Source organism: Pezoporus flaviventris, unplaced genomic scaffold (genome assembly GCF_033815535.1).
Source record: "Pezoporus flaviventris isolate CSIRO_AGI_PZ_B2104156 unplaced genomic scaffold, CSIRO_AGI_Pfla_v1 ptg000002l, whole genome shotgun sequence".
Taxonomy (NCBI): Eukaryota; Metazoa; Chordata; class Aves; order Psittaciformes; family Psittacidae; genus Pezoporus; species Pezoporus flaviventris.
Window position 1 is genome coordinate 70,105,814 of NW_026892550.1, and position 23,854 is coordinate 70,129,667.

The 23,854-nt window shown below is 53.1% G+C and overlaps 1 protein-coding gene across 1 annotated transcript in view; it reads right to left on the reverse strand.

Moving 5' to 3' along the window:
• Window positions 1-695: 695 nt before the first annotated feature.
• LOC133274871 (adenylate cyclase type 10-like) overlaps window positions 696-23,854 on the reverse strand; it is a 28,205-nt gene continuing 5,046 nt past the window's right edge. The window contains exons 2-27 of the mRNA XM_061464450.1: window positions 19,397-19,477; window positions 19,021-19,214; window positions 18,609-18,713; window positions 17,453-17,491; window positions 16,756-16,899; window positions 15,125-15,330; window positions 14,603-14,696; window positions 14,203-14,288; window positions 13,454-13,642; window positions 13,219-13,340; window positions 12,508-12,584; window positions 12,031-12,220; window positions 11,070-11,122; window positions 9,640-9,793; window positions 8,757-8,949; window positions 8,138-8,224; window positions 7,431-7,711; window positions 6,646-6,782; window positions 5,985-6,110; window positions 4,204-4,458; window positions 3,240-3,578; window positions 2,941-3,007; window positions 2,293-2,464; window positions 1,806-1,913; window positions 1,469-1,647; window positions 696-897 (exon numbers count right to left, since the gene is read on the reverse strand). Coding sequence (XP_061320434.1) covers window positions 696-897; window positions 1,469-1,647; window positions 1,806-1,913; window positions 2,293-2,464; window positions 2,941-3,007; window positions 3,240-3,578; window positions 4,204-4,458; window positions 5,985-6,110; window positions 6,646-6,782; window positions 7,431-7,711; window positions 8,138-8,224; window positions 8,757-8,949; window positions 9,640-9,793; window positions 11,070-11,122; window positions 12,031-12,220; window positions 12,508-12,584; window positions 13,219-13,340; window positions 13,454-13,642; window positions 14,203-14,288; window positions 14,603-14,696; window positions 15,125-15,330; window positions 16,756-16,899; window positions 17,453-17,491; window positions 18,609-18,713; window positions 19,021-19,214; window positions 19,397-19,477 — 3,880 coding nt within the window. The remainder of the gene's footprint in view (window positions 898-1,468; window positions 1,648-1,805; window positions 1,914-2,292; window positions 2,465-2,940; window positions 3,008-3,239; window positions 3,579-4,203; window positions 4,459-5,984; window positions 6,111-6,645; window positions 6,783-7,430; window positions 7,712-8,137; window positions 8,225-8,756; window positions 8,950-9,639; window positions 9,794-11,069; window positions 11,123-12,030; window positions 12,221-12,507; window positions 12,585-13,218; window positions 13,341-13,453; window positions 13,643-14,202; window positions 14,289-14,602; window positions 14,697-15,124; window positions 15,331-16,755; window positions 16,900-17,452; window positions 17,492-18,608; window positions 18,714-19,020; window positions 19,215-19,396; window positions 19,478-23,854) is intronic.

Sequence of the window (23,854 nt, forward strand, 5' to 3'; positions counted from 1 at the left end):
AAATACTCCCAAATAAATGCCTACTTCTCCTGTCCTTTCCCTTCTCTGTCCTGCTCCTTTTGATGCAGCCCAGGATATGGTTTGCTTTCTGGGCTGTGAGCGCACACTGAAGCCGGCTCAGGTTCAGTTTCTCATTGACCAAATGCTCAAAAGGAACATGACCAGCAGGTCAAAGGAGGGGATCCTGCCCCTCTACTCTGCTCTCATGAGACCTCACTTGGAGTATTGTGTGCAGTTCCATTGTCCTCAACATAAAAAGGACATGGAAATGTTGGAACAAGTCCAGAGGAGGGCCACGAGGATGATCAGGGGACTGGAGCACCTCCCGTATGAAGACAGGCTGAGAAAGTTGGGGCTGTTCAGCCTGGAGAAGAGAAGGCTGCGTGGAGACCTCATAGCAGCCTTCCAGTATCTGAACGGGGGCTATAGGGATGCTGGGGATGGACTCTTCATTAGGGACGCAACAAAAACCAACCAAGCCCAGCAAATACTCCCAAGTAACTGCCTGCTTCTCCTGTCCTTTCCCTTCTGTGTCCTGGGAGATATTTACAGATCCTGTAACAATAAAAGGATTTAATCTGAATGCGAAGGGACACATGAATATTTAATAATTTGTATGTATTGCTTCTTACGGTACTACAAATATTTGGAGAGTACCGTCTTTCTCCAAATGTAAGATAGATGGTGGTAATGAACTATATGATCATTTCCAAGCCAGCATCATAGCTCGTGCAGGCTGCTGACAGATACAAGTCCACTGCCCTGTCTGTGCTGGCCCTCATGCGCGCTGCCAGGCAGGACAGCCTCCATCCAGCAGAAGTGCCCTCCAGCCTGAAGAGGTGCTCCAGTAAGGAAAGACAGCGGCTCTGCCGCAGCAGCCAGGCGAGCTTCTTCTTCCTGCCAAGCAAGAGAAACTGCTAGGCCCAGAGGCTTTAGCTCTACAGGCTAGAGCCTATGAGCTGGGTCAGACAGGGCCAGGGGGCAAAACGGGTGCCAGACAAGACCGTTACACTTCCTTGGAGGAAATAGAGCTGATGGAGGGGGAGCTGCCAGAAGGGAAAGGGGCAAACAACAAGTACCACAGTGGGAAGCTGGCCGCTAGAGAGGATGTTGGCCTGACAGCACCAGGGGGGCCAAGCTCCTCTTACTGCTCCTTCTCCATGCCCTGGTCCTGCCTCCAGCCCCCCCACCCCTTTTCAGTACAGCTCTCTCTTCCCAGCCAGCACCAATCCACTGCCACAACTCGTGCCAGCAGACACATCCCTGGCTGCAAGCTGCTTTGATACCCTAAGGTATGCTTTGTTCCAAGGGCCTCAGAGGGAGGGAGGGAGAGAGGAACTTTATCGTTCCCTGTTCTACCCTCACATTGCTCTGTGTGGCCTCAAGCCTCGTCAGGTCTGTGCCCATATGCCTGTGACCAGGTAGGAAATAACTCTTTCTCCCCCGGGTTCTTGGTCGTGTTTCTTACTGGGCCTTCTGTGGAAGGGAAGATGCTCTTCTGGCAACATAAGCGGCACACTGCAATTTTTCAACCTGCGACCTGACAAAGTCTTCAGCGCGGTTCCGGGGAAATGGCCTTCCAAGCAGGCTCAAAGCCTTTCTGATCATTTTCTTTGCCAGCTCTGTGCGTCCCACACCATAGCAGACCTGCACAGGAAAAGGGAAACATCGCAATGTGGACTAGATGCCCAAGAGACTGCAGGGATCTGCCAGTGGCCAGAGAAGCCAGAGCTCTCCTGTCCACTGCATCTGGGGAAGGCATCCAGCTCCATCACTCAGGAGATCCCTCCAGACCGCGCCTTTACCTCCCCTTTGAGGCTGAAGAAGGTGGCATCTTCAAAGCGGGATATCACATTCGCTTTACTCTTTAGAGAGTTCCTCAGGATATCTGCTTCGCTCAGCTTCCTGAGGGCCTTTGTGAAAGCACACGGAGAGCAGGTGAGATTAGTGCAGAGCCCATGGCTACCCTTGTCCTCCCCCATTGCCTCTGGCATCTGTCTTCAGAGGGTCTGTTTCTTCCCCTGGTGATACCTGCACAAACAGTCATGTTTTTGACTGTGTGCCTCAGAGCACAGGCACCACTGATCGTTCAGGCCTCCTCCCTGCTAATGCCCCTCATGCTAAGGGCACAGCACCCAATGCCTCTTCCCACACAAGAGGCAAACCAAAGGAAGAAGTGAGGCTCAGAGCTCAACATCTTCCTTCCAAGGACCCACAAAGTCGTGTCCTAGTGCAACGCAAACTTGTCCTTCCCAGAGCCAGGCAGGACACACTGCAAGCAGGGCGACTCACCATGTAGTAGTTGGAGACATGCAGGTAGGCAGCTGCAGTCTCCAGAAGATAGTAAAAGGCTCTGGCAGCATTGCCCAGTGTTGTGTAGTGGTGAACCAATGGCACAAGCACTGACTCCACGATGCCTTTGCAGTCACATGAGAGCGCATTGTTGTCCTCTCTGTCAGTCGCACTACCCAGAGGACAGTGCCCAGGGGAAGAAGAGAGCAAAGAATACAAGGGTATCATCTAGAGTGGTCTTCCTTCCCAGAGACAACATCAAAAGCCCTTTGTGCAAAGCAGAGCAGGAAGCCACAGACAGGTACTAGTCATACAAGTCCTTTGGGAGGAGGGAGTAAGGAAGAAGCTAGGCTTTCTGTCACCTCCCACAGGCAAACCACCTGAGCCCTTGTGGTGGCTTTTTCCCTGTAGATTTTGCAGTACTACTCTGCAGGAACTGGAAAGCGAGGGCTTCTTTGACACTGAGCCGTGGGCGTCCTTAAGCACTCACTCATCTCCACAGCCATCTCCTCTCAGCTCCCACCCCACGGAAAGGCTCTTCGCTAAGCTAGAGTCACAGCTGACAGCCAAAAGCCAGCATTTTCTTTGTCTCCTCTGCACACCCTGAACTCACTCGCTTCAAAAAGAATCAGAACCTTGTCTGCTCACCCAAAATCCTCTTCCACAAAAGCTTGCTGCTGCTGCTGCTCCTGCTCCTCCTGAGTATCTGTAATACCTTGAAAGAAAACCAGGGACACCTCCCACATGTATCCTGGGATAAGAGTTGCTCTCCCTCTCCCAGTAGGCCTGCAAGGATCCTTGCAAGGTGCTAACACACTGAGGAAAGTCTGCAGTGGGTGTCCACTCCTGCTGGGCTCGTTCCTAGCAGATCTACTCCCACTCGACCCCCAGCACCAATCCCTGGGCTCCCGGAGGGCCCAAATTACAGAGCATGGTGCACAGCATACCTGCAGAGATGTAAAACCTCTCCTTCTTCAGCTGTTTTCCAGCCAGCACCAAGGCCTTCCAGGTGTGTGGGTCATCCCCATCATCAAAGTCCTTACAGCTCCCTTTGTCCTGGGTGCTGCTGACAGCGAAGCGGTGGAAGACAATAAAGTCCCCTTGGCCGCAGCTCTGGCATTTGTGTGCATACCGCTCCAGGAAGGCAGCACACTTGGAGTGCAGGGTGACCCGCTGTTTCTGGACCCACAGCTCGTAGGCAGCCTCCCGCAGCAGCGGCTTATGGAACATCAGCACACCAAATGGACACCCCACACTCTGCTTGCTTGGGGGGGAGGTCTCCACACCTGCAAGGCAAAGGGCCTTTGTATGAGCCCAAGCTGTGGCCAGATGGGGAGCCAGTCATGCCTCGGTGCACATCCTGAATAGCAACAGTGCTGCTGCACGCCAAGCCCTGCAGCATGGGGTGAAAGGGCTGATGCTAGCACAGCCTTGGGGATGCAGTTCTCAGCTGCACTGGTCCAGGCAGGAGCTGGGGATGTTGTTGCCAGCCAAAGCAAGCCCCAGCCAGCACTTTCTCCCCGCTCTTGGCATGGCAGCCACCAGCCTCCTGAGCAGGAACCCTGCATCACAGGGTAATCAAAGCCCAATAAAAGCTTGCTGAAGACCCTGGGCCATTCTGGAGGGCATCTTTTGTCTGGATGCTGCAGGTGGCTGGGAGAGGATGTCAGGGATTCCACTCGTCCCATGCCTGCGCTACGAGCAGCACTTGGATTCAGGGGAGCAGAGGCATTTGGGACAGCTGGTGGGAACTTCCCTCCAGTGCAAACCTAGTGTGCTTTCAGACTGACTTGTAACAGCTTTGACAAACCCATCCCCAACAGCCATGCCAGCCCTCACAGGAAGGGAATCACGCCACGCCCTTAGGAGCCCATCTGGGAGCTCCTTGTCCACCCCACTGCTACCACTTACCAATCTCTGCCTGCGGAGGGGTGGCTGGCTCCTTGCTAGGATCTTGGACGTCTTCTGGCTCCTCAGTGCTCTCCGTCCACTTGAGGATGTTGTCACTCACTAGACTGTCCAACAAGGTAGTCATCTTGTGCCTCATTCTAATCGGAAGAATGTATGACAGCAGCTGGGTAGTGAACACCGGCCCGATGATGGCTGCAAACTTCAAAACAGTCTGCTCCAGTGGGGTGATCTCGTCCAGCTGAGCCAGCACAATCTCTGTCAAGGAGAAGCCACACGTCTCAGTCCTACCTCTTCCCCACACTGAGGCTGGAGGCACTGCAAAGATTCGACGCATGAACAGGATAGGCTTTGGCCCTACACTGGCCACTTCTGGGCAATTGCAGCCCAGGACAGGTGTCTGCACAATGGCTCCGCTCCTACTGGATTTGCAGTTCACAGGGCCTGGGAAAAAGTGAGACACTCAACAGACACACTCCCCCACTGGGATAGGGCAGGATCCAGCAGGTACATGCGTCCCACAATGTGCCCTGCCAAACCTGGACTAGGTTTTTGCCAGCCCTGCAAGCAGGGAACAGACAACTTTCACCACCTCAGAGGTGAACTCAGAGCTCCCGAGAAAGGTTGTCTCAACTCAGCCAGACCTTACTCTTCTTTTCTTTGACTTTTCTTCTTGGGTTGCTTTGGGCAAAACAACTTAAGAGCAGGAATGTTTCTTCAAGGTTCATACAAATGGCTACTGACAGACAGGAGGGACATTCAACAGTCATTGACAGTTCCCCTGGCTACAGGTGAACTTCCATGAAAATCCACAGGAAAGTGGTTTATTTTTTTTAATTACGTGTGTCTTGGGTTCAGCAGTAGCAGCCATTTTTCTCCTTCTTAGTAGCTGGTGCACTGCTGTGTTTTTGACTTTAGCCTCGGAACAACGCTTGTAACACCGATGTTTTTAGTTGTTGCTAAGTAATGTTTAGTCTGACCAAGGATCTTCTGAGTCTCATGCTCTGCCAGGGAGGAGGGGAAGCCAGGAGGAAGCAGAGACAGGACAGCTGACCCAGACTAGCCAAAGAGGTATTCCATACCACAGCACATCATGCCCAGGATGTAAACTGGGGGCAGTTACCAGGAAGGGTTAGATCACTGCTTGGTCGGACTGGGTATCGGTTGGCAGGTGGTGAGCGGTTGTATTCTCTTCCCTTGTTATTTCCCTTATCATTATTATTATTGGTGGTAGCAGTAGTGGTTTGTGTTATACCTTAGTTACTGAACTGTTCTTATCTCAACCCATTGGAGTTACATTCTTTCCATTCTCCTCCCCATCCCTCCGGGAGGGGGGGTGGGGGGGTGGGGGGGAGTGACAGTGTGAGATGCGTGGCTGGGCTTAAACCACCACAACATGCCATGAAACCACTGTTAGCTGGGGAACTCAAAAAGAAAGTAGCAAGATAGAAGCTGTGTTCAAAGGTGAGTCAGAGGCAAGTCAAATTTTTGTCCCATTAGAAGATTTGCTTCTGTGAGAAAAGGGAGTCATTTTAGTGTTGCATCAACAACTTTTCCTCTTCTACCTGCTGCTGGAAAGCAACCAGCAGGCTCAAGCTGCTCCACACACAGGAAGGAAAAATGGTTGCCCACAATGCCAGGACTGTTGCTGGTTGGAGCAGAGCCACCTTTTCCAAGGACAGCCCCAAAGCTGAGAGGGTGACTCTGCAGCACAGTGATGCCCAGCCTCCCTCCAGCCCCTGCGGTACAGCCAAGAGCCAGCAGAGTGGCTCTCTGCCCCTCACCTTTCAAGTTACTGGGCAGCATGGTGCTGTCCAGGTTCACGCCTGGCCTTACAATGCAGATCATGGCCGCAGCCCCTGCTCTGGACCTTGAGCTTGCTGTGAGGGATGACTCCAAGACTGCAAAAGCTAGGTGGAGCAAGAGAGAAGGAATGAGGCAATTTGCAAAGTGACCTGCAGCCTGAAAATGTTTCCAAGTTCACCTGAAATAGTCCAAGGCCCCTTCACACCACACAGTACAGGTGCACTGACCTGCGGGTGCTGAACATGCTCTCTAAGCAGAGCAAAATAGTTTTCACTGGAAGTTTCCCGCTCCTGGCCCTCACCTCAAGCTGGAGTTTGTTCTCAGTTAAGCTAGCATTTGGCCAACATAAGTTCTGTGCTCATGAGAACGTCTCACGACCACAACCTACGTGGTCCAGAACCATTTCCCCTGAGGTTTAGCCCCAAGAACTGAGGCCCCTCCAAGCCACAACTTGTGAGCCACTGCTTTGGCTGTCCTGACAACAAGGCACACAGAAGCCCGTGCCTCTGCCAGGCCAAGTTCTGCATGATCTGCTGCAAGATCTTACTCTGCCCCTAATCCATGGGGCAATGAAGGGGCAAGTTTGTGCTGTAGGGAATGCAACACAGCAACTCATTAGTCAGTGGCAAAGGTTCTTACTGTTCAGGTTCTCCCAGCTGTCCTCTGCTTTTTCACCCCACTTCTTGGTGCGGAACAAGAGCATGTCGTTGCAACGAAGGAAGTGCACCAGCTCCTCCAAGTAATACGGGATCCCCAAGCTTCTTTGGACCAGGAACCTGGGCAGGAACAGATCCAGCAGTGATCAGCACAAGAGAAGTAGAATCATAGAATGGGTTGGTTTGGAAAGGACCTTAGGATCATCTAGTTCCAACCCCCTCCCATGGGCAAGGACACCTCACACTAGACCATGTCGCCCAAGGCTCTGTCCAACCCGACCTTGAACCCTCCCAGGGGTGGAGCATTCACCACATCTTTGGACAACATGTTCCAGTGACTCGCCACCCTAAAAGGAAAAACAGTTGAGGTGGGTAGCAAGCCACTCAGGCATAGCTGGGGAGCCAGCATCTTTGTCACAGCTACACCTCACTTCTGAAAGGGAGGTCCTCCTGCTGGCATGTGGTTTTTGGCCCCCCTGAACCTCCAGCCTTTGCTGAAGTCCCTGGGGAAAGACTTGCAGACAGTGCCCAAAGCACAGAGCAGCAAGCCCTGCCTTTCCTCTCCTCAGGAGCTTAGGTGCTCTCTGGCAGCAGGGCAGACCTCTGCCCCAGGGAATCTGCCACACAGCCTGGCCACTTAGACCAAGCCCTTTTCACACCCCAGATATGCTTGGCCTTGGGGGTCTTCCTCCCTTCCTCCTTGTGAAACAGCAAAGGGTTGGCAGCTCCTATGCTTCGTGTCCAGGGAGCTCCCCTGCTCCAACTTACCTCACTAAAGCCCTAGGGATGCTGACCACTCCAAGGTCCTGGCAGAGCTTCTGCACCACAGCTGAAGGTTTCAGCTTCTCTAGTTGAAAGCAGATGATTTTATGGGACATCAGGTTGTTTGCTGTGGCTTTGTGAAAGCTCTCGGTTCTTGCAAAGCCGGGACATAAGCTCATGACCATGAAGACAGAGATGTTCCAGAGCAGAGGTGCCATGATACTCCAGGAGGCGGGGTCAATGAAATGGGCATTGTCGATGACAAATATGGCATTTCTGTCAATGGTCTGGAAAAAAAAGAGTTGTTCTGAGGGGAATCCAGTGGATTCTCAAGTGTCTTACAGGGAAGGAGATTTTGCCTCTGTCTCTTGAGAGGATGCTCTCAAGTCTCACCCCAACCAACTCCGTGCTTGGAAGCTTCCCAATGCCTAATTTCTTTGAGATTTTCAGGTCATGCTTAACATCACCTGCCCTGCAGAAGGAGGGAGCTTGGGCAAGGGAACGCAGAATTCTCTCTCCTCCAGGGAACGCTTTAAGGGAGGAAAGTTACTAGTATGCTTGTCGGGCTATGGAGAGAACATGGGGGGTTTCTCAGGCCCTAGAGGGCAAGGACCAGGTCCTCCCACCCACTCACACTGCTGTGGCGCAGAGCCCAGAGCCAGCAGGGTTGTTTTCCTCCTCTGACCCAGAAGGAGAAAAGGAGAAATGCTCACCTTCTCTAGCACTTTTGCCCAGGTTGAATGCAATTCCTCTTTCCTTTGCATTTCATGCATTTGGCGAACCTTGTCTGAAATGGGAAACTAGACAGAAAAGCAAAGTCAGGGAGAAACATGTCTCCAGGGCTCGCTACACCTACCCACCAAGCAAGATGGCAGAGCAAACCCTCCCTGCTCTGCCTCAGCACCTTCCCTCTCCCCAGCACGGGTGCAAGAGGCCACAGTGGGACTTCAACTAGAGCCTAAAGCAGAGGCTCAGGCAGAGCTGCATCTTGGCGGTGGGCTGAAGAGCTGGTTCTCTGACTGTGGGATCTTGGGCTGGCTGGAGCAGACCACTCACACAGCAATGACCTCAGCACAAGGTCAGACCCAGCCTCATTCCAGTGCTGCTTCCAGAATGCCGAACAAGGCACCAGGCACTGCCAGATGCAGCGCGGGACATTAAGTCACCACATACAGGCAGCCCCCGGGGCCAGGAATGGGAAACATGTGCTGTGACCCCCTGCAATCCCTCCCCCTGAGCTAAGGCACTCCAGCAGCCTTAGAAGACTGCTGAAGAACCAGAAGGGCTCAGGAGAAAGCCTTCTCCAGGGTCAGAGAGGCCTCTCGCTCCCACCTTGACAAGGAAGATGTCATTGAGGAGGCAGTAGTTGCTCTCTTCGATTATCCCGTTGAGATTTGTCCGTAGCACGTGCTCCCTGGCACTGCACAATTCACACTCATGGAGGCCCATCACCCTGGCCATCAGAATACGCATGGCAGAGAAGGACTGCCTCACGTTGACCTCTAGCAGTTCCATGCCAAATACCCTGCCATGCAAAAGCAAAAGGCACTGAGATCCCCAACGGCCCAAGTCTTCTAAGACAAAAGAGCTGGAGTTGCCTTTAGGGGGAACTCTTCAGCCTCCCACTTCAAAGTGGTACCGGGAGTTTCACTCCTTGTAAGAGAAAGGGCACAGAGAGGCAGTTGCTGCCAAGCCACTGGGAGAGCTAGGTCCAGACCCCTTCTGGTTTCTGCAGCGCTGGTCCATGTCTCCCTACCTCCCTACTGCAGAGGGACTTGCAGAGCTAAGAGGTGATCATGGAGCAAGTGGAGTTTGCCTTTGGGCTCCAGACCTTAGCAGTCTGCCTCTCAGCCACAGAGAGGCTTTTCTGGCCCAGTATTCCTTCTGGGAAACAGTCAGGGGGCAAGCAGGGCTTCTGAGACAGGCCACCCTGCTATATGTTGCATCTGGAATCCAATGCAAAGCACCGAGTTTGGGCTTTTTCCTTCTATTTGTGAAGGAGGAAACACCACAGGTCAAGAAGCACCTCCAACACCCCAAAGAGACAGGGGTAGGAGCAGAGCACGCAGGAGATAACTATGGAATGCCTCCATGAGGCTTTTTGAGGAGGCTTCAGTCCAAGGCCAAGGCACACTGGCCAAGGGGCTGGAGCGTTCCATGGCTCTCAGGGATGGAAAGAAGCAGTGTCCCAAAACTACAGGACAAAACCCTGTACCTGCAGCCAGCAGACTGGCCTAACTGGGACAGGTGATTAAGTAATTGGCTCTTCCCAGCGCCCCTTGCGCCCTCAAATGCCAGTATGTGTCTTTGTCCAAAACGGTTAGAGGCTTCCAAGCAGTTGACAAAGAGGTCAATCTCCTTCTTCCGACCTGTGAAGACAAACAAGAAAATGAGCTGCTGGGGCATGCTAGAAAGCAAAGAGCCGTCCCTTTGGCTGGTACCCTCCACCACAGCTTCCCTCCCACTACCACATCTGGCAGCCTACGATACCCCTGCTGCCTTCCAACCCTCTTGTCCCAGCTTTTGCACCTCTGCCTTCCTCAGAGTGGTAGCGGATGCCCTGTCCCACAGAGATTCAGACAGCCCCATGCAAATCCCCCCTCAGGGATCCAGTACAAGGCTGGAAGGGATGATCTGAGTTGCTTCAGGCAGCTGTGTCCCAAACAGACTTAGAACATCTTCTCCTGGCTGTACGACTGGCCACAGAGCACATCAGTGTTGATACACAACCGTGTTTTAGTTCTTGCTGAAGAGGGCTTGCACAGCATCAAGGCATTTTCTATTTCTCATGCCACCCTGCCAGCAAAAGCAGGCTGGGGGTGCACAAGAAGTTGGGATGGGGCACAGCTGCAACAGCAGACCCCAGCTGGCTTATTTCATTGCATATGATGCTGTGCTTCGCAAGAAAAGCTGGGGAAAAGGAGGAGGAAGGGGGCACATTACGAGTTCCTGTGTTTGTCTTCCCAAGTCCTTGATACACATGTTGAAGCTCTGCTTTCCTGGGAATGGCTGGACACCTGCCTGCCACCAGGAGGCAGTGAAAGAATGCCTGATTTTGCCTGTCATGGATGCACAGCAGCTGCTTTACCTATTAAGCTGTCCGTATCCAGTGGGCTCACTTTTACCCTTCCAATTCTCTTCCCCATCCCACTGTGGGGAGTGAGCAGCCGTGTGGGGCTGAGTTCCCTACCGGGGTTAACCCATGACAGGGCCCAAAACATCCAGCAAGACACTGAGTGATTAAAGGCGTCCGTGATGCTTGACTTTTCCATGTTTACAAGCAGATGCTGCCAAGAAAGCACCTCTGAGGAGTACAAGGGGGAGAACCAACCACCAAAACTCCCCATCAGTCTAGCAGAAGGAAATCTCTTTCCTGATCCCAAGGATGTGGGACTGGTTTAGCCCCCAGGGTGTGAGCAGCTTGAAACAAACCTTCCTATCAGGTCTGGAGCCTGCCTGGGATCACCGAGCGCCTCACCCTGCTTCCCACCCCAAAGATATCAACTAAGTAGGCACTGAGAGAGCCAGCACTTCCTCAGGGCCTCTGCAGGCAACATTATCCCCAGCAAAACCTTTTCCGTTCCCAATACATGTTACTGAGGGGAAGAAACTGGGGTTCAGAAGAGCAAGGCATTCTCCACATACCCAGCAAGGAGGCGTTCTCTGGCATCTTCATGGCAAGAGCCATGCCAAATATGCTAGGAGCAGGGGAAAAAGAAAGTACAAGTCAGTTAGCTGGTTAGAAGCCAAGGGACATCAAGAAGCAGCCTGGCATGGAGGGGCTGGATGTGCTCCTCAGGGTACCTGTTTTTCTTTCGAGCAGCATGTTATCCCCTGCATGCTCCCCCCCACCAAAGTTCAAGCTGGCATGCTGAGAGAGCTTTAAGCATTAAGAAACCCAACAGCCACACCAGGACAAGAGAATATATTGAGAGTCCGTCAACAGAGGCCAGACCCAGAGACATGTGAAAGAAGCAAGAGTGAGCTGCTGGTTAGCAGATATCTTTACTGCGTTGGCTAGGAAAAACCGAGAGTCTTGGAAACAAGGACCCAATGGGCTGGGATTCCAAGCACCTGGCACCTCTGGCTTAAGTCTTCCTGTATTTTCAGAGACTAACATTCAAACCATCATCCAAAAAGAAGGTCAAATCCTGGCCCAGAGGAAGAGCCCAGGTTTGAGGAGGAAGACATGATGAAGAATGTCCTGAGGGTCCACCTTTATCCATGGGAACCAGACTGGCCCAAAGCTTCCCACTCAAGAGCAGCTAGGACAAAACCTTCTTGGGTCAGCATTACCAGGGCATGTGGTAGAGCGAGCACAGCACGGAAAGCACAGTTTGAAAGCCATTTGGACAGAGCCTGAAAGCCAGGTTGTGTCTACCAAAACAAAACCTTCCCCATTCCTGTGGTTTCACTCCCACTCTCCCAGCAAGAGGAAACAGCAGGGAAGAGAGGTAAAAAGCCTCCTACACCAGGGCTTCTGACCGTCTCATCCACAGTGAATGGAGAGCGGCTTCTGCTCTCTCTGCAGAACTCCTCTATGCTGGCCAAGCTGGACCCTTGATGCCACCATCCCCTCATCCAGACTTCTCAAGAGGACACTCACCTGTTGGTGGTGATCCCCACATATTGATAGACAGTGACAGGATGTTTGAAGCCTTTCATCTTTCTCTCCGGCAGCTCCTTGAAGTAGCAAGAGGGCAGCCCAGAGCTGGCACAGGTTGTGGTATCACAGGTCACCAGCCCAGAGTAGCTCATCATCATCCGGGCTGCCAAGTTCACCTTCTGGCCAATGACTGCCAGAGAGATGAAGAAAGAGCACACAGTGATGTACCTGTGCCACCAGCTCCACAGTGCCCTTCCAGACCAACGGCTGCCCTACATCCGACACCCGCAGCCCCACAGTGGGTTAAGCAGATCCCAGGGGAACAACCAGCTGTGGAGCCCAGTGTCCCACCCCAGCCCAGGACTGGTGCTGCCTGGGCCATTCCTGGCTGGTTGTTGGACAGGCACTCTCCCCAGCCTGTCTTCCTCTTCCCAACAGCTCACGCCAGTTTCCCACACCGCACACACGTGCTTGTACCTGTGTACTCGTGCCTCAGAGGGTGGCCAATGAGGCCACAGAACGCCATCCCACTGGTAACAGACACAGACACTGTCCTGGCACACAGGGAAACAACACGGCTTCAGAAGCGCTCCAGGTGCAGTCCTGCCCACCCAGCTTCATCTCTTCCCGCATCTCCCCTCAGCACTAGCCTGGGCCACTGGTCATCCTGCCCTGCCAGCCTGGGGTTCGGGGTACAGAGAGCTCAGGGCTGTAAAGGACCCAGGCGGCAAGGACAAGGAACAGGGCTTAGAGCACAGGCAGGAACTTTTGGGCACTTCTCCTGAGACCCCCTTCCCTGAGCTGTGACCTGTGACCAGTGGGAAAAGAGGGAGGGAAGAAGGTGCCACAGTGTCACTGCCTGTGATGACAGCAATGTAAGATCAGGTGTCTAGGCCCCATCACTGTTCACAGGCCAGTCACCCAGAAGGTGCTGCTTCTGGCACCAAGGAGCCTCTCGCCTTCACTAGGGCTCATTCCAGCATGGTGGCTAGCAGGGTGTGCTTGGAGACACTCTGCCTGGCTGCCCAGGGATAAGCCCAGGGGTTGCCTGCCACCTCTCAGGGCACTGTTTCCTTCCTGCCAAGGAAGGGAGGACAGGGGAGGGTAAGCTAGACGCAACACTCTTTCTTCCTCTGCTTTACGCTGGCCCAGGCAGCATGCGCTCCCTCAGCCCCACCAGACACTCACCCTGTTTTTGCAATGATCTTGGAGCACGAGTTGAAGATCTGAAAAGCACTCTGCAAGGCATGAATGCTCTCATGGGCCAGCTTTACTCCAGGGAGTCCGAACACACAAAGGAATGTACAGCCCTGCCAAGGACAGATGCAGCACATCTTGCCACAATGCCTAAGAAGGAACCTTCCCCTCTTGCTCAGTATCCACCCTCTTGGGTTGGGGGGAGATGATTCCACCTCACACTCACTTTGTCAAACAGGAAGACTTTGTTCACTTCACCCTTGTGAGGACAGACGATTTCCTGCATCAGGCTGCTGACTTCACTGAGGACACTGCGGAAAGATACTATGTCCTTTGTATCAAAATTCAGGTGGAGGAAGAGGATGGTGACTGGCCGTAGCTCACAGAGGAAGTCCTGCGGCACTCTGTCTTCAAGCTGGAAGACAAGAGCATGACGGCTTCACAAGCCTGCTCTCCCAGGGGCTGCCCACGCCAGGTACAAAGGGAGAGCTGGTGTCCTGGCAATAGCAGGTACTAGTAGGGGAAGAGAAGATCCTCCTCTCGGTTTAAATGGTCGGCAGGCTGCCCAGCTTGCAGCAGTCAGATACCAAATCAGAACACAAATGACAAAGGCGAGAAGGGCGCTCCGGTAACACCCCATCTTGGGACAGTTACGGACATGAGTGGTGACACTGAGCGATGCTCATGGGGCTTCAGTGGATTCTCCCCTCTATCCTGCCATCACGTCCACAGAACATGAAGAGCCATACCCACAGAAAAGACAAGAGATGCAAATGTCTGCCCCACCACCCATCTCTCTGAGGACAACTCATCCAGTGGTGCAGCACCTGTGCCCCTTGGCCCAATTTGCCCACATTGTCATCTCGGGATGCATTTTCTTTGTTTGGCTTGCTCTCATGGAAACTCCCTCTCTGAATGCACCACTTCTTCTGCCCTGCAAAAAAAGCAGCCCCAGCAGCAACAGCCCAGGCGTACCTTCCTGAGAACAGCTTTTGGGATGTAACTAAGTATGTCTCCCACATCAGTATCAGGGTTCAAGAAAAGAGCAGGCCTGACAGCATCTGCGGAGAGGAAACACACATGGTTGCTGTGGGAAGATGGGACTACGAGCTGTTGGAAAGCAGGGGCTAGCACTGGCAACAGGGGAGAGACTCCTGCGTTTGCTTGTGTTGCCACCTGCAGGTGCTTAGGGCAGAGCTGTCCCCTGGAAGGAGATGGCAGCAGCAGCAACTGCCCCAGCTGATGCACAAGAGGGCCAAAAGCATGACTGCTAACTGAGAGGGGAAGAGGGGAGCGGTAGTTCATCCCTGACCCCTGCAGCAGCCAGGCCCCACGTTTCCAAGCAAAACCAAAACAAGGTGAATCTGGCACTCACATTCGTTTTCCGTGAAGCAGCACTTCTCCTTCTGTGGAAGCTTGTCTAAAACATTTTGGCATTCCAACAGAGACATCTGGTTCATGCCCGTAACCTGAAGGTACACAGAAGGAAAGCACTTGACACTGGCTTCTCCAGGAGTCCCAGGGGACAGATCCTGCCCTCCACTGTCACTGTCCAGAAAAGGGGAGAAGAAGCCTATCTGGCTGGACAGGACAGCAGTGCTTCCTCAGAAACCCTGGAGCTGAGCAGACGTCTTCCAAGCATCCCCCAGCTGTCAACAGCTCCGTGACCCACGGAGGACACTGCTGGTGGGGCCAAAACTCTTCCAGTGCCTCCTGACCCCTCAAACCAAGCAAGCCCAGCCCAGAGTTACTCCTAACATAAAAGGACAAGAGCATCAGCTGCTCTCCCCTTTCAGAGCTACAACTCTCTCCACATTCAGCTCTTCAGCTTTCTGAGGCCTCCCTCCTTCAGGTCCAGGTCCTCAGAATGGCTCTAGATGCTGTCCCATCCACCTACCTTCACAGCTGTTTTGCCCGCAATATGGCTGGTTCTGAGCCTGTGCTTCTCACATAGCTCCCAGCAGGAGGCTGAGAGGACAATTTCACCTGCTTCCGCAAGCTTTTCGGCCTCACAGACATCCTCCAGGGCCTTGCCAATGACACAGAAGTACTGCTGCCTCTCGTCTCCAAACCTCAGGTGGTGCATATTCCCTGCAGAGATCCCTGGGAGAGAGAGAGGGAGAAGCAGAGCTCTACAGCCTCCAGCATTTCAGCTGTTCAGAAGCCAATCTGAACCCCAGTGGGGAGATGGTCATTATGGAGGGGGAGGGCATCCTCCATCCTTCTCGAGGGGCTACTGACACAGGACCCTTAAATGGGTGTTAAGAAATAGACAAACCAAGTGGACAGTGACACTGTGTTGAGAGTGCTGGCTGTCTTAACCTGCCCCAGAAACCCAGCAAACCAAGCCCCTGATCACCGCCCACCCCCTTTACATGCAGGCGGGTTGTAGCTGTCTGCTCAAGAAAAACTACAGCCTGCAAAACCCTTCTCACAGCCTTAAGCAATGCAGCTCTCCTTTGCTCTTTGTGAAAGGCAGGGGAGAATCCAACACGGAAAAGGATGCAAAGCTGCCTCCACCTGAAAAATGAAGGGATAAGTTCCTCCTGCAGGCATCTGGCCGACAGCAGACGCTCAAAGACCCCAGTATTCAACCTGACACCTGCTCTTCCTTTGAGCTTCACAGAATCATAAAACCATAGAACAGTGAGGGCTGGAAAGGACCTTAAGATCACCTAGATCCGACCCCACTGCCATCTCGCACTAGACCATGTCACCCAAAAGGCCGCCAAATTGGTCAGGCAGGATTTCCCCTTAGTGAAGCCATGCTGGCTGTCACCAAGCACCTTGTTGTTTTTCATGTGCCTTAGCATGCCTTCCAGGAGAATCTGCTCCAAGATTTTGCCAGGCACAGAGGTGAGACTGACTGGTCTGTAGTTCCCTGGGTCATCCATTTTCCCCTTCTTGAAAATGGGGGTTATATTTCCCTTTTTCCAGTCGTCAGGGACTTGACATGACTGCCATGATTTTTCAAATATGATGGACAGTTGCAACTTCATTCACCAGCTCCTTCAGGAACCGCAGACGGACTGCATCAGTTCCCATGGGTTTGTGCACATTCAGGTTCTTAGGATGATCTTGAACCAGATGCCCTCCTACAGTGGGCCGAAGGTCTTCATTCTCACAGTCCCTGCATCTGCCTTCCAGGACTTGGGTGGTGTGCTCAGAGCATTTGCCAGTGACGGCTGAGGCAAAGAAGTCATTAAGAACCTCAGCCTTCTCCAAATCCAGGGTAGCCAGTTCTCCTGATAGCTTCTGGAGAGGGCCCATGTTGCCCTAGTCTGTCTTTTTATTTGCTACATACCTATAGAAGCTCTTCCTGTTATCTTTCAGATCCCTTGCCAGGTTTAATTCTAACTGTGAACGCACACAAACCCAGTGGTCTGGTGTCCAACTACAGGTGGCCCCTTGAATGCTTGCAGGAGATGCTTTCCTTTGGCGCTAGCCCCAGACGGGGATCCCCGCATTCCCTGCCAGTGTGAAGCACAGGAGAGTGCCACAGATCTGCACCTGGCACAGCACTTGTACCTATCTTAAGTCGGAATTTCTGACCCACGAGCATGTCATGCCTCCGGTACTTCTTCTGGATCTGCCAGCTACAGTGCACCACAAGGCTGATGGTCTTGGCCATCTCACTGGGTCTTGCTCTCCACAGCAGCAGCACAGCATCCCCTGGGGAAAGCAAGGGAACGTCAAGGCTCTGCTGAGACCTGACTCTCCCTGACCTACGCTCCATGGCAGGGACAGCAGAAACCAGATGACGTGCTGAAAAAGATGGACTTGTGGGAGGCCATAGGCCTCTGGAGGACCTCTGGACTCGCTGGGACTCCTCCTCCTCTTGCGGCCTGGCAGCCTGAGCTGTGCTGTCACCAGCCCGTCCCTCCATTCCCCCGTCCCCCCGTCCCTCACCAGCACTCCAATAAATGCCTTCGGCTTCACCTTCTAGTAGGTCTCCTCCTCTCAGTGCTGCCTCTGCCCTCACCCCCAGCACAGAGCCCTGCAAGCTGAGGCAGAGGGAGGGGAGCCACCACCCTTGCCGAAGCCAAACTGCAGGCCCAGGGTGGGAAGAGAAGCCTGGAGAAAGGGCGCTGCAAAGGCGTATGAGAGTGGCCAGGAAGATGGCTCAAGGTGCTGCACAGAGCCTCTGAAGGAGGACAGCAGAGCTGCCACAGCAGTCCCGTGCTGCAGATTAATACCCATGGGCATCATCATCCTAAGTACGTACCAGCAAACTTCAAGATGTCACCTCCAAGAGTCAGCATGTCTGGAGACAGAGGGAAGGAAAGGAAGAGTCATGTGGACACCTTCTTCCATAATCCACAAAGGAAGCCCCCGTGCTCAGAGCGGAGCACCCAGGCGATGGTGCACTATCCGGCACAGCTTAGGAAAAGCACCACCCTGGCCTGCCTCCCAGGCTCCCAGGGGCTGCAGCCCTGGTACCTGCACAGAAGGCACAGAGGCATGGCCTCAAGCTGCCACCTAATTTTCAGAATGGTGGAGGCTGGAAGGAACCTCTGGGGTCCATCTGGTCCAACCCTGCTCTCAAGCGGGGCAGAGCCAGCTGCCCAGGACGCTGGCTAGATGGCTTTGGAAGAGCCAAAAGAGGAAGATTTCTCAAGCTCCCTGGCAATCAGTCAGTCACCTCTCACAGCCAAAAACTGTTTCCCAACTTACAGAGGGAAACTGCTGTGCTTCAGTGCGTGCCCATGGCATGGCCTCTGGTCCTGACAATGAGCACCACTGGAAAGAGCCTAGCTCTGTCTAATCTGCTCCCTCCCTTGAAGTTTTAGACACATTACTGTAAGATCCCCCCTGAAGCCTTCTCTTCCCTAGGCTAAACAGGCCCAGTTCCCCCAGCCTTTCCTTGTAGGAGAGATGCTCTAGACCCTTCATCCTCTTCGAGGCCTCTTCTGCTTTTCTTTACAAATGCTGCCAAAGGGGTGTCCAGAATGTGCTCATAATCAGCTCAGAAGGGTCAAGACATCCCCTGAGAAAATGGGCTTGGAAGGGTCTCTGTCTCTCCCTGTCTTTCCCACACAACGCCAGTGCCAGCATGTCCAGGTCACTTGTGCGCTGGCACTTGCTTGGTGCTCTCAGCCTGCTCTGGGCCCCCAGGCACCATGGAGCTGGGTGTTCCCATCAGAAGCACAGAGGTGGCTGCTGAGAAAGTGGGTGCCTCCTTGGCCACAGTGGGGAGCAGAAAGGACCTGCACTTGTCCTGACTTGCCAGGAGAGCCTGGCCGTTCTCACTGTTCCTCCAGGCCACAGAAAGTCCCAGCCCTTCCAAGGAAGCAGGACTAGGTTGCCCAGGATACCAGCCTCCCCATTCCATGAGCAGCCCTATGGCCTGCCGCCAGGCAGTCCTGCAGCATGGCTCTTACCCTCCAAAACGTCACACAGGTAGTGATTGAGGTCTTCCGCCAACTCATCAGTGCCTCTCTGTGAACCACCCTTCCAGATACAGTGCTCTGTCAAAGAGGTGAAATCTGTAACAGAGACACCCAGAAATCAGGAAATGAATGCCCTGGGGACCAAAGGACCTGGCAGCCAGTTCCACACTGGCCAGCCGGGGTGCCCAGCCCGGCACCTTCCCATGCCCCAACACAGTGTGGGTTGCAGCAGTGCTTAACCACCCATGATAGCCCATCCTTTTTGGGAATCCCAGCAGAAGACCTCAGCATTCATTATGGCCACTCACTATCAGCAGCAGGGGCAGGGCTCCAAAGGGCCTGGTGTGTGCCAGAATGGCTCACGTTCCTCGATGTCACAGTTGCTCCTCCCTGCGCACCCTACCTGAAATATCTGCAAAGAGCAGCACTCCGTGGACTGCCTGAAAGCTGGTCCCGAGGTAGTCGCTAGAAACAAGGCTGGGGAGAAAAGCTGCTGCTTTGTCCAGCTCTGAGCTGCAACGTTTCCTCTCCCAGGAAGAAGACGCCATCTGCACCCTGTGGTGTCCGGGGTACCTCAGGATCATCTGCTGTGCCCAGCTGGGAGAAGAAATATGACCCCAGTGCGCCATGTGAGGTGCCTGCATGTGGGGCAACTGTCCCTCTGCCCACAGGGTGGCCACAGTCACTGGCAGTGGCCTCCTCAGTAGGTCTTTGCTTCCCTGTCAGCTCTCCGCACACATCACAATGAGCTGACAGTGACATTCTCTGCGGGTCATCACCTTTGGAACTGCTGCCCCGTGGCCGAGGCTTCCTCCTTGACACTGGGCCACTGGCTGGAGGTGGCCAGCACCACCCCATTGCTTGGGGACAGCACCCAAGGGAGGCACATGCAGACCTGCTGCAGTGCCTTGCACACACAGCTGTTTGAGAGCACTGCTCCTTCCCGACAGCGGAATAGCTTGTCACCGTTTTCCCAGTAGTCTTGCCCGCTTCTTTTTCCAGTGCTCCCTTGCTGCTGCAGCAAAGGGAAGGGACAGTGCTCTCTGGTCTGGAGACAGGAGGGGGAGAGGGACTGGGAACCCTTGCTGGGCTGTATCTGAAGAGCACCAGGCAGCATGCAGTGGGCCACCCAGAAGTCCAGGACAGACTCCAAAATGGTGGGCATGTTATCTGGCAATGGAAGTAGTTAAGATTTTGTAAAGGGCTATGTGTATGAAAGCTTGGGGATGTTGAGTTTACACTTGCAGGTAGCAAGGAAAAATGTTTCCTTACTGTCCTGGGTCCAGCAGTAGCCGTCATTTTTCTCCTTCTTAGTAGCTGGTGCAGTGCTGTGTTTTTGACTTTAGCCTCGGAACGACGCTGATAACACCGATGTTTTTAGTTGTTGCTAAGTAATGTTTAGTCTGACCAAGGACTTTCTGAGTCTCATGCTCTGCCAGGGAGGAGGGGAAGCCAGGAGGAAGCAGAGACAGGACAGCTGACCCAGGGGAACAGAACAGGGGTGAGCAAGTGGCCCCGTGGTCCTTAGCTGCCGGCTGGGTTGAAACCATGACACATCTCCAGTGCAGACTTCCCTCCTGCCTCTCAAGGGGCTCCATGATGTTGGCTCCACGACACAGGCTCAAAATGCCAAAATTAATATTTATGGGGTAGAAGAAGGTGAATCCCATTGGTTGCAGATGCTGTCCCTACGTTAATATTTTTTTTCCTCCCCATAAAATCTAGTCTTTAGGTGCTGTAGCAGAATGACTCTAAGAGCAGGACCATAGAGTTCTGGAGGACTGTGCAAGCAAGGCAGGGGGTGGCCCCCACAGGTGGCCGGAGATCGGACCTGGGAGGAGAATGTGGAGGAAGCTGTGGGGGGGCTAACCAATACTGTTGCGCCAAGAAGGAGTGGCTGAATACCACTCCTATATATATGTGAACTGCGTCACAAATAAAGCAGAAGCTGCTTATCACCCATATTGGGTTAGCGTGTCTGCTTTTCCTCGCCGCTTACAAATGGCGCCCGAACAGGGACGCAGACTACAGGGCCCTGGTCGCTGGGGACCCGGATTACAGGGCTCCGACTAGCGGGGACCCGGGATACAGGGCCCCGACTAGCGGGGACCCAGATACAGGGCCCCGGTCGACGGGGACCCGGATACAGGGCCCCGACTAGCGGGGACCCGGATACAGGGCCCCGGTTTAACGGGGACCCGGATACACGGCCCCGCTCGACGGGGACCCGGAACGGCGAGTGAGCGGCGCCGGCGGCAGTGGCCGGGAAGCGCGGGCAATGCTGCTGCGGTGGCGTGACGGACCCGGGTGCTCGGACTAACCGAAAGGAATCCGCCGCTGGGGCGAACCAGACACTGCTGCGTCGGGAGGCCGATCCGGAGACCGAGGTTACAGGACGACCCAGAAGAAGATGATCCGGAAAAGGCTGGCCATGAAAATGGACCGAGAGGTAGCCCTGGACTTATTACAGTGCTTTTTATAAGAGCGGGGAACTGAGCCCTGAACTTTTTACAGTGCTTTTTATAAAGCGGGGAATTGAGCCTGAGACTCTAAAGCAGCTAGCAGGTCTAGCGGCTAGGGAAGGCTAAGGGATTTTTTTTGCAGATCCTAATACAATATTTGAGGAGAGTGAGTGGCGAAAGTTTGGTGATGAACTATTTGACTCAGTGCTTAATGATTATAAAAAGGCAAAGAAACTCGGTAAACCACGGAGGGAAGTAATGAACTGTATAAAAAGATACAAGGCAGAAAAGAAAACTGCCGCGGTAGCAACGGAGAAACTAGGAACAGACGTCCCCGGTCGGTTGAAACCGGGGGAAGATTACAACTCGTTCCCCCCCCCCAACTCGCGGGAGCACAGGGTTTCCCCCCACCCCCCACCCCCACCCCCTTCCTTTTCTCCCCTTCCATCAGAAGGTGCCGCGGAGGAGGTGCAACCCCCTGCTCCCCCACCACCCCAGTTCCGAAAGTAGGGACTTTGAAAAGGACAGAGAAAGTATATTAGAAGGTATACGTATGATAAATGCCGAGGAATCCGAAAGAAAGAGGGCGGTGCCTCGGCGCCGGATCGATTGCGGCGCCACTTTGAAGCACGCAGTAGAAAATAGGGATCATGCGCGAGCGGGAGATTTAAAGGAACCGCGAGCCTCTCCAACCCACTATGCCCTAGAGTGAAAAAATTTTTAACTCAGTCACGGAGGAGCCAGGTCTGCAGATGGCTACATACCGAACGAGATACATCTGATAAGAAAGACACAGCTGCGAGCAACGGAGACCCCGAGTTCGGCGCAGGATCAGCCCCCGAATCCCCTGAATCCGAGCCAGATTTATATCCTCTGCTTCCAGACCCTGACTCTTCGTCTCCCGGGTGGGTCTGCTCAGACTTACTGGCCCTGGAGACGCTCAGTTGTAACAATGGATAATCAAAGAGGTGAACATTACCGGGGAATTTTCTGCAATGGGCATCTTTGCATATCCTGTGTTTACTACACAGCAGGGGGCTAAAGAGTGGGAAGCTCTTGATCTCAAAATAGTTAAGGAGGCCTGACAAACAGTGACCACGTATGCGTTACAATCCTCTTATACTCAAGCTATATATGTTATGATTTTTTCTTGCAACTGACAGGGGGAGCCCATACAGTTTCTCTGTGATACTCATGTACTAGAAGTTGGTAAATATAAGTATGTCCAGGTTTCTATCAACCCTTGGAGACCTCTGTAGATACTGCTGGCCACTTCTTCCAGCACAGGCTGGCCACCTGTGTCGGAATGAGTGTGCATTTTGGTCAGTATAAAAGCCCAAGCCTCATACGATGTGGGGGAGGCAGAGCCTCTGCGGGGACGCCCGCTAAGGTTGAGCCTGCCACCTCGCACTGCAGTGATGCTTCTCGGAGCTGGTTTGCTGTTAGTCTCCACAGGGTCCTTGTGCCACGTTCTGTACGTGGGACTGTAGTGGGAGTAATGATGGCTTTTGCAGGGACTTAAAAAGAGGGGGGGAGGGAGAGAGAGTAATGATGCTGCACTTAACCTGTTTAACCCGTCTACTTCTCAAGAACTGAAGAACTGATAACCTGGGGGAGGGGGTATATTGGTGTCCTCCTGCCTACAGGTCCATGGTGACTGCCTGCAAAGTTTGTCAAGCCTTTCCATGAGCTGGACAGACGAATGGATAAACCTGATGCCTCAGCTACAGGAGCTGACCGTGATTACCCCAAGCAGAATGAGATAGAGGAAGAGAAAGAACAAATAACTGCAAAACATCACTTGGGGGCAACTGAAAAGTAACATCCTGAATATGTGTGCTTGTAAAATAGCTATTATTAGAGGTTGTGATTTTGTGTATAAAACCACCTGTATTTACTAGCTAGGTGCTAATAAGAAACTGCACCTTGTACTGTATAGATTTGTCACTTGTAAAAGAGATGTTAGAGTATGGAAATTTGCAGTAGCTGCTAGAAAATGCTAAGGCAAAAGCTAGAAAAATTTTAATACAATGGTAGTGTTATAAAGCAGGTGATGGAACAAATTTAAGAGGGGGGGAGAATTCCACTGGTAAGAAATTTCTTTGGCTAGTCCCTCACTGCCATCAGCATCTTCAACATGCTGCTGCACCCTGTAATAGTTACTCTGCTAATGTAAATGTGTGTGTGCCTTGCTGTAGTAGCAACTTGTTACTGGATGAAGCAGGTGAAACTGTGCATTGACAACAAGGTGCAAGGACTGAGGCTGACCAAATGCCTGCTACCACAATCAAGGGCAAGACTGGGTTGGCTTCTGTGTTTGCCACCAAGAAGAACCTTTAGCTCCGCTGTTGGCTGCAACCCAGCAGGCGTGGAGCGGTGGGCACACATGCCATGCCAGACCTTGATGTGAAGGATCAGAGAGCTATACAGCCTGTTATCAGAGAGCCATACAGCAGAAAAAAGGGGCAGGCCCAGGCAGCCTCTAGTTGGCGTATGTTGGAAATATAATCTAGCCCGGATCCCCTGCTCAAGTAGAGCCACCCAAACCATATATAAAACATAAAGGGGGAAGATGTGGAGACGGTGTTCTCACAGGAGAATGCATAAGTGGTACATAAACTTTGAATAGTCCTGAAAGATACAGCAAGGCCATGGGAGGCCCGAAGAAGCTTAAGCAAGCAAGATAAGAGGCTGGAATTCACCAAGTTAATGAGAACTGTGGACTGTTGGCAAGCTTTCAAGGTTGAGTTCTCACAGCTGTGTTTAAGCAATTAT